The 10457-nt window shown below is 33.8% G+C and overlaps 1 protein-coding gene across 1 annotated transcript; it reads right to left on the bottom strand.

The window, feature by feature from the left end:
• Positions 1–1538: 1538 nt before the first annotated feature.
• Positions 1539–6784, bottom strand: LOC149418458 (odorant receptor 10-like). Its single transcript, XM_089639116.1, has 6 exons — positions 5981–6784; positions 5844–5908; positions 5341–5440; positions 2600–2701; positions 2295–2450; positions 1539–1622 (listed from the first exon to the last, which is right to left on the bottom strand). Exons 1-6 carry the CDS (start codon positions 6782–6784, stop codon positions 1557–1559), a joined length of 1293 nt encoding a protein of 430 aa, XP_089495242.1. The 3' UTR covers positions 1539–1556.
• Positions 6785–10457: the final 3673 nt, after the last annotated feature.

Here is a 10457-nt window from a genome sequence, read left to right as displayed (position 1 = left end):
CTACTACTAACTTACTATCCTTTACCAATTCCATCGTCAATGGCCTAGAAGATAACTCACAAATAGATGTTCTATATACCGACTTCTTTAAAGCTTTCGACAAAGTTAACCACTCAATCCTTATGGCCAAACTATATGCTATCGGTATTAGAAACCCCTTGCTATCTTTCTTTAATTCTTATTTAAGAAATAGAAAACAAAGAGTTAAATTAAACAACTTCTTGTCTACTATTATTGAAGTAACGTCCGGCGTACCTCAAGGAGCACATCTAGCACCGCTTCTTTTTAACTTGTTTATAAACGACATTGTTAGTATTTTTTCTCATACACGCGTTTGGCTTTTTGCGGACGACAATAAGATTTTAAAAATAATAAAAAATCTCGATGACTGCCTTCTTTTCCAATCGAATATCGACTCTTTCAATGATTGGTGTAAAATTAATTTTTTGAAACTAAATGTCGATAAATGCAAAATTATGTCCTTCTATAGATCAAAAAAACCGATTGTCTTCGAATACAAACTTAATAATATTTGCTTAGCAACTGTTACATCTATTAAATACCTTGGTGTCTCTCTTGATAGCAAGCTTTCTTTTCGGGATCACATAACTGCAATCGTTAATAAATCCCTCAAACTACTTGGTTTCATCACTAGAATCACTCCGGACTTCAAAAACGTAAATACCCTTAGAACTCTTTACTGCTCCTTGGTTCGCCCCCATCTTGAATATGCGTGTGTTATTTGGTCTCCTTTTTATGCGCTGTCCACATTCGACGCATTGAATCTGTTCAACATCGGTTCTTAAGAGGGATTGCTAGGAGGCTAGGTTTAGAAAAAGGCAAATACTCATATGATGAAATTGAACTAACTCTAAACCTCTCTCCTTTGGTAGTCCGTCGGGAAAGAAAAGACCTCATTTGCTTCTTCAAAATTATAAATGGTATTATTGATTCACCTACTCTACTGCAACTCATTCCCTTCAATATCCCCTCGCAAAGACTCAGAAATATTGAACTGCTCTTCCTCAACCATCATTCGACAAATTATGGATATTATTCACCATTGTCCAGAATGTGTAGACTGGTGAACTCAAGTCAAAACCTTAACTTTTTTGGGATAAGTCTGAATGATTTTTGCCAGTCGCTAAACAAGTGACGGAATATTATAAGTGTCCTGTGGTCCTGACCCACGGCGTATTCTTGACTTGATTCGACTTGTCACTTTATTTTCTTATATTATATCTACCATATGTCTTTGCTTTCATGTATATTTGTCTACTGCTGTATTTTTCTTTTTACTTTATGCGTGTTATTATTTTGTAATTTGGACGATGTCCGTTAATAAATAAATAAATAAAATTATCTTTTCTCCAATGATGCTTGATTCTGCAATGAGTCCCTGTCTTTTACTTCTTGGTGTCCTTGATTCAGTGTGTCCATGGCTATAGTGCAAATTTTAGTCATAGTTCATAGTGCCTTCCTCTAGATTGCAAAAAAATGATGGCAAGCAACTTTTTTTCAATACTTCAGTTTTAAAGACGTTCAGTTCAACATTCTTATTTTTTATCTTTGTCTTGTGCTTGTCGTAATAAAGCGAAGTAACTGTAAGATGCTCGCAATATCTGTAAAAAATACAATACATTATGTTTTAAACGATACCTATGTCACGTCAGTAAAAACAAGAAAAGCATTTTTTCTGAATGTCGGAGGGTGGTGCAAATCCACAGTGATCAACGAAAAAGGTGCTCGAGATTTTAATTTTATTACTTAAAAAATAGAGTTACAAAACATTTATTTTGCTATACAGACCTCACTAGGTGTTATATCTGTTCTGAGGTCTACATATTACAATTTTTGGTTTACATTATTATTCTATGGTGATTTGAACCTGTAATATAAAAATAAACAAAGAGTAGATCTTAGTGTGTTGCTTCTGTTAGCTGTGTTGTGTTTATGGTTCATCTGTTTTTTTGTTTTTCTTTGTGAAATCTCTTCCTGTTAACTCGATCCAGTTTTTAATAAATATGTTTTTGAAAGCTATATTGCTTATTTTGTGTTTTAATTACGACCAGAGTAATATTACACAATCTTTGCCCTAAGTAGTACTGTGTTCTTTGTCAAAAATTTTGTAGTTCAATTACACCCTTAGCGGATTTTAAATTAGGAAGGGAGTACGATTTAATGGAAGTAATCAGTCGTCAACTTCAAAGTTTTGAAAAGATTCTCTCTGATTATAATACGTACCAACTGTTATACGCGCTTAATAATTTAAATTGCTACAAAAATATATTTACCGCAAGGAATGTTGGCAAGGACATGGAGTAGAATATACCAACGGTGTACTTGATTGGTTTTCTCATCCCCTCCCTCATAATCCACAGATTCTTCTTAAATTTCTGACTCTGGCTGTACCAATCACAACTATAGGTGGACTGCAGGACCTTGCTGCTCTGAAGATGAAATAAATCAATGGTAAATTATCAAAAATAATTCTAGTCCAACGGTTGATCCTTGAGGTAACCTAAAGTTTTGGTTTTTTCGTGTGCTATTTTTATAGTGGTGTTTGGTTATTAATGTTAATGTGTTTCATTAATTTCACCTCGTGTATGACTTCATTTCCGTGCCAATAGAAGAGGAAGAGTTGAATCATCATTGCGCACAAGTACTCCAACATAAAACATAGGCGAATGCTGAATCCATACTAGAAACCAAAAATGAAAGATATTTTCGTATTTATTTATTTATACTGGGTTTGTATATATGTTCTGACTTACATGAGTACTATCCAGCTATAAAAACTCAGTTAATCTACATACAATTACAAAAATCTAAATAAAGATTTAAAAACAAAAACAAAACAAATGAAAGTAAAAAATAAAAATACAAAGGAAAGTAAGAGGCAAAAGAAACGCAAATAGGACACAAGTAATACGTAATAAAATTAGTGCAAAATATTTTTTAGCAACAGCAGAACATTTTTTCTGAATAAATATAAATTATCGACGAAAATGGCTACTTCAGCACACTCTGTCTTATTATATAGTCGACACATTTAGGTCACAGGGCTGAGATAGGTGATGTTATTTTTAAATGTATTTAGGTGAAACATGATATGGCGTCATAAACGATATGAACATTTATTTCAAAATTGCTAAGAGTAAATTAAGATAACCGTAAATTATTTTGTCCAAATATATTCGATCAGTCAATTGCCTTCTAATTTTAAGTGAATTAATTTTGAAGAATCTTAGGAAGGTCCTGTAGATTACATTTGAAAGATAACATTCTTAGCATTTTTTCAACCAATTCTACAGTGTTTTCATATGTGCAATAATGTGGATTCCAAATAGTCCTTGCATATTCAAGTTTACTTCTAATTAAGGCATTGTAAAGGGTAAGAATTGAACGAGGGTCTTTGAAAGGTTTATACCATTCTGTGAATAAATATTATTATATATATGACGCAGATACAGCAACTCAGTTCTTTTTTTCTAACCCACTGTAAAGCGTCAATAACACATGATGTTAGATTTTAGTAGAGTATTATTACACTGCTAAACCTGGTCAGCAATAAGTATGAAAAATAAAAGTGTTGTTTAAAAGTTATTGTTTTGTTATAACAAATATACCTATATCATAATTTTAAACAATGGTGCCGTTGTAAAATCATTATTATGTATACGAACGTAGTATATTGGGAAGAGTTGAGAAGAGAACACTAGAAATTGATGATAGGTTCTCAGGGTCGCAGTGTTAGCACTATGTTAGTATTAGGAAACAACACAAGATTTAAACAATATTACTTCTAGATGTAAGTAGTGAACGTATTTTGGACTTATAATAGTTTAAGATAATTTTTTAATTTAAGGTGTAATTCCTGAATATTTTCGATATTTTTTAAATTTAATGGAAGGTTATTAAAATAAATTATGCCTAGATAAAGATAGGTATTTTGAATGAGCTTAGTGTTAAATTTTGGGATTTTAATAGTTTTCTGGTATCTTGCTGATGTATTGAATTGCAAGTTATGAGTATTTGACTGTATTTCTTTGTAAATTTGAAGTATTGAATATTTTTGATACATTTTGTCTACTGTAGGTACTTTGAAAATTGAAAAAAGAATTTCAGTAGAAAATTTTAACGTTTTTTCAAAATTACTTTGATTACCAATCTTTGAACGGGTTCAAAATTTTATTATATGTATTAGATATATTAGAGACATACATTAGAGATTATTGGTGTTGTCAGTGAGGATAAAATTGACATATTGTCATTTATTTGCGTTCTTATATCCTATGTTATTTTAATTTTATTTAATATTTACAAATTTGTATTTTTTGTAAATATTTTTAGTCCACGGGTACTGGACCCTTAGTTTGTTGTTATAATTTTATGCTTACGTAAAAACAAGTCATTAGATTTTATTTGTATTGTTTATAAGTTTATTATTTAAGGATGTAAAAAAACATGTTGCTTTTCCTAAATAAATAAATAAAATACCGTTTTTTTTACGAATTATATTTCTAACTGTCAAAAAATATACATGTTCATTTTCCAATCTTTTTACAACTTGACATATTTGGTCCTTACATTTCAGATTTTTATCGATAATAATTACTCATGGATATTTGAATGTGTTTTTTGTTTTTAATATTGTGCCTCGGTGATCGAGGCGAAAGACTTTCGAATAGCAATTCGAAAATCGCGAGTTAAAATCACAAGTTTTAGAAATTATGTTTCTTTCACAATTTATTAATTTAACCCTTCTCAATGCTAATTTGTTCGCTTTTGGGAACAACCCATATAGTCTCACAGAAATCTTTGTGTCTTCGTTAGTCTTGTGGTGGTAAAAATGATATGGTGTTAGAAAGAGAAAATATTACGCTATATATTTGCATTTAGAAGATTACCACAGACAAATTAAAATATGTTCCTCTATGAAACCAAAGTTTCCGACCGCAATTGTAGAAAAAATTATGAAACTATGTGATTTTTACATGAAACAAAAAAACCGTGGAGACGATCACATTGGTAATACATTTTCTAATAAAGAAAGTGTTTTTTTGCTATCAGTTATTTTAGTTACAAAAACGTTAAGTGAGCCATTTTTAAAACTTTTTAATGTTAGCATTGAAAAATTATATATTTCAAAAAACATATGTGTATTTCTAATAATAAAATGTAAGAGCGTATTTGATCACCTTTCAAAACAGTTTTTAGTTTTTCATACATTCAGAAATACTCCGACTGTCTGACAGAATATGGCTGAGACCTGAGCAGTTAAAATAATATATAGTTTACTTACTATACAATGAAAAAATTAGAGGAAACATTGCTTACCAGTGATGCTTGGAATCCAATAGCGCAAAGCATGAGCGAACATACAAAGAAGTAAAGCATCATGATAGGACTGATTATTGCGTTCAGGTCATAGGAGTATCTGGAAGAAACCAAATAATTATTGTGTAGGATAGAAGCAAAGATGATAAAAGAAATAAAATAATAAATGAATAATAAGTTTTGCGTTTGCCCCTCGTTAAAAGTTTCAGATATATTCTAGTATTCATAATCATATGGACACATGCTATTAGTCCTAGAGAGGTTAATTATTACGCGAAAAAGGGTTTGTGCTCTGTTCACTAAATAAATAAATCAGGGCAAATGTATCGTACACCTAAACCGAATAAATGTTGTATTTTTATTCGGCACTGCTTCGCAAAAAAGAACAAGAATAGAACTATTACTGGAAGAGATAAGTACGTAATTATATAAATGTCATCTTTATTTCAACCTGTCCCATTACTGGATTATCATAAAAGAGAGTTCTGTCTTTGGATACCTACTTCAAAATATACCGGTGGTGATTAATACAATCTACAAATCGGGCGTGCTTTAAATCTTCTAGTCTCTGAAAATCATCTTCCTTCTCCTCGAAACGTTTCCTGGGACTGTTCAGAAGTTTCGACTTGTTTCGTCTTACGTCAACATTTGTCATATTCTCAATGGTGTGCTGAAGTATCTGAAGTTGTCCGATGGAATGTATCATCATAGAAACGATGAAAGTGTCCCAAATAGCCTGGTAAGCAGCTCCCACAGTCCCCATCAAGAAATGATAAAAATAAGCCAAGTAATAGTTGACAGTAGCGTATTTATCAAATGGGAACCAAGAACTGAATATCATGGGTCTAACGTAAGACCAGTATTCCGTACCGTTATCATAAACCTTGTGGTATGTTGAAGAGAACTGGTACTCGACTAGTGGAATCACAAAAAATACTAATATGGTGCAGCTGGTTAGAGTCCAGAAGAAGTATGTCACTCTTCTTGATCGGTCAACATAACCTGCTAATATGGATTTGGTTTCCTCGCTTTGGTGGCGAGCTATATTGCTTTCTATCTTTGATATACCAGATATCAAATCTTTGAACGTTTGTCTCTTTCCAAAAAGGGAGTATATCTTCATGATGCCCACGGTGTAAAGGCAAGATACAGACATATTTGTAGTCATGTCTTCCAAGTCTCCCCAGACATTGAATAGCTCGGCGTACTCTGTAATGAGGAATAGGAAGAAAGCGCAGTACAGTGATAAACCAAAAACGTAGTGGTATGTTCGTAATTTCTGGTTTTCCAAAAACTTTTGGGACTGAAATGGCCACAATCCGAAAAGGGCTAAAGAAGTCAGGTTCTTTTCTAGAAGATAGTTGGCGCCCAACATGGGATCGGTGTCGAGTTGTTTACTTTGTAGTTTTTGAAAATGATTTCTTATATTATAATTAAGTGCCATTTTGGACCTTAAATTGATGAATCTACCCTAAACGAAGTTTACAGCAATGACCGTGACTCTAGGCGATTTAAAAAAGACAAGTTTTTTGTTGTAATAAGACATAGCATTTATAGGAGACCTTTCGTGCCTCTTGGTGTCGTGTTGCTTCAACATCGTATTAAATATTTAAAACTTACGTTTAGAAAAATGAATTAAGTGTTTTGTTAATTGATGAATGATAACATGTTTAGTGTTGTTTTATCGGCACTTTCCAGCTTTTTCTGGCATCGATCCGGATCACAAATAATGCATTAAGCACGGGGGCGTTACGAGGGCAAACATGTAATGAAGGGTGGTCAATTATTTACCTTCATTTATAAATCTGTAGGCTGGAAAGCGGTGGAGCAGTGATGGCATTATTGTTTCATATATGTCATTATGTCTGCCGTGTCTTGTTTGCCTTTGAATAAATAAAAGTTGGTAATTTTTCATGATTCCGCTATGACAGTGATGATACTTATACCTAAAATAAGATACCAATGACATCATAGACATTCAAATTAATAGACTTGCCCTAAAATTAAATCTGGGTATCATTTCGACGAGCTGAAGGCAAACCACGTGACAATATTTTTGGCACCAGGGGGGTTCAAGAATGCTTTGAATACACTAGGACATCAGTCGTATATTGATCCCCGAAGAGCACACATTGAAATTCGCTATTAAAGTTCGCTGAAGTAAGGCAGAGATTTGCAGCGCTGTCCATTATGAACTTTTCTGTACAGAATCTGAATGTTCGTTCTTAAACGAATTGCCTAGCGTAGCGACGTTAAAATTGAGTGAGGTGGGTAAAATGTAACATATTTGCTAAAGTATTTGTAGTTTGTAACTAAATAGTGTAACAACAATGACTAGTAATTCGTAAGCAGATTTTACTTTCGAGGACCGAATGGTGATATTACAATGCGAGTTGCCTGTATACTTTCAGATTCATTTATTGACAAATAACCGAAAACGGGACGGTCACGCCGCGCGCCTCCTCGAACTTGATTTGTTCTCCTTTCCCTGATTGGCTCATCTATTAATTTGAATGTCTAAGGGTGGCACAAAGCAATAAACTTATTTTTATCATGGTCAAAGGCGTTACAAATCCTGGAGATTCTCGGCAACCGACATGTAGGAAACATTTCCACTCCTGCCGATCTTTATCTATCTCCAGTAGGTACCTAAAGTTGCACGACGCAAGACGTTGTGTTGTAACCACATTAATGGAGGAAACACATTATTAAAACGCGACGCGACGCCACGTCTCGACACCCGATGTGCACCGTGCACATTACCAACACGCGACGCCACGACATACTAGCAATTTCTGAATACAGTTAGCTAACAGCAGTGGAAGTGAATGGTTTTTTACTATGGATTTAATAAATAACGAGTCAGATGAAGACTTTGAAGAAGATTTGATGCAAATTATGGGTACATATATGATACTTTAACGACTCAAGAAAAAGAGAATAACTAGGCGTTACTGGGTTCATGAAATAAATCAAAAGAGGAGTATGTGTGGTGAATATCATACTCTGTATCCAGACTTACTTTAAGATATTGAAAGATTTCATATGTATTTTCGGGTTACTAAAACACAATTTGAAGAAATACACGAATTTATTCAAAGTGACATACACAAGATTATTTCTCACAGTATGATCCCTGTATATACCTAAACTCATGTCATATAGAACAGGATATTCTCACAGTATGATCCCTGTATATAGCTAAACTCATGTCATATAGAACAGGATATTCTCACAGTATGATCCCTGTATATAGCTAAACTCATGTCATATAGAACAGGATATCGTTTTACCAACTCAACTAATTGTTCGTCGGTCATTTCGCTAAATAAATGCAAAAATAATTTTAAATTGGCCAAAATTCCGTATATGCTCGGTGACAGTTCTCGAACGACTGACGCGTGGCGTCGGGTGTTGTCTAGAAACATACTGCGCAGGCCGCGTCGGGTGGCGTGTTTACCCCCACCATGGGCAACACGCCGACCTGGCACGTCTAGATCGGGTGGCGTGTGCGCGCATGGCGTCGCGTCGGATGTTCATAGTGTGATTCTGGTCATAAGAAAACAATACATTTGATTCGACTCAACACGCATCGCGTTTCATCGGGTCGCGTCGGGTTTTAATAATGTGTTCCCGCCTTAACTCAGGCCAGGACACTGAACAAAGATGACCTCTTACTTGTGTAAGATTCTCCTGTAGGATTGTATATAAGATAAGTTGGACAAAAACAATCATATTATCATCACAAATCTTGCGAAGATTATTAACTTACGTGCTAAGAAAAACGCAAATCTTTACGCAGTAAAACATAAAATCACGTAGCGACCTAACATTACACGTACTAATTTCAGTTATTGATGCATGGATGCGTATGTAATGTGAAATATTTCTGTATAATGCGTTATATTATTCAAGTTAAGTAAACTTAAAAAGCGATAAAGTAAGTAGGTACCTACCTAATTTATTTAATGCATTAATAATCCTTTCATTGAAATGCTTTTTGTTTTGTTCCAATAATAATAATAATAATTGGATAATTTGTAGAGCGCCGTTTTTGTGAAAAATCACCTCAAGGGCGCTGTACAATTTATTTCCTAGGATCTACATTTATTATTTAGAAAAGATACCAAAACATACTTACCTGGCAAGTCACTTCCGACAAACACACTTATATTAAAAAGTTTATGCTTATACAAGATAAAACTGCACGCAGAGGACACTTTATCAAAAAACACTGGTCACCGCATGACCTTAAGTCTGCTATAGTTATCAGTTTTATTTATTTATTTTTAATTATTATTTCTATTTATTTTATTTTATTTTTAGTATTTTTTACATTTTGTTTATTTAAATTGCCGTCGACTGTGAAAGTGGAGGTTTCTGAAATTATGGATACGACTGTCTGAAAAGGTGCGTTTTAAGTTTAGACCTAAATTCTGTCGAGTCTGCGATCATTCTCAAATCATGTGGCAGTCCATTCCAGGCTTTAGGTCCTGACACGGCAAAAGCACGCTCACCGAACTTAGTATCTGGTGTGCGCTTTGGTTCCTTCAACCTTCCAATGCTTGACAGATGCTTAGTTGAATTAATAGAGTGAAGATATGCTACTGAGTCAAAGCGCGTAGTTTCAATGAACTAGGTCCAGTACAGGGGGTACAACTCCGATCGAAAATTGGAGCCGTAGAAAAGACACGGTTATCTCTATGGCTTGCGACTTCATATTGTGTTTCTAACTATATCCACCAATGAAAAATGTATTAGAAAAAAACTGTTGACAGCTGAGTACTGGCTGAGTGGTATATCTATGGTTTTTTAATATTTTGATCTCGAACTGCACCGTTGTCGTATAGTTTTTGGCGGATTTTAATATATTGCTTATAATATTAGCGAGATGTCCGTCAGTTTGTGGCTCTCATTTCTCAATCGGAAGCAAACGGCCGAGTGGTTCGTTATGTTCGTTGCTAACGCTTAATCTAACATCTCGAACATAAAAAAAGAACACGAAAAAACAGGTGAGAATCTCTCTTTGTTTTGTTCTTAATTTGCTTAATTGTAATTTTTTCCTTTTTCTATAATCTAATCTATAATTGTCTTACTGAAATAAAAATGCTTAGTAT

This window comes from Hesperophylax consimilis, chromosome 13 (genome assembly GCF_061612785.1).
Source record: "Hesperophylax consimilis isolate HC1 chromosome 13, BYU_Hcon_1.0, whole genome shotgun sequence".
NCBI lineage: Eukaryota > Metazoa > Arthropoda > Insecta > Trichoptera > Limnephilidae > Hesperophylax > Hesperophylax consimilis.
The sequence above is the reverse complement of the archived record's forward strand: the minus strand, read 5'-3'. Positions and strand labels throughout refer to the sequence as shown.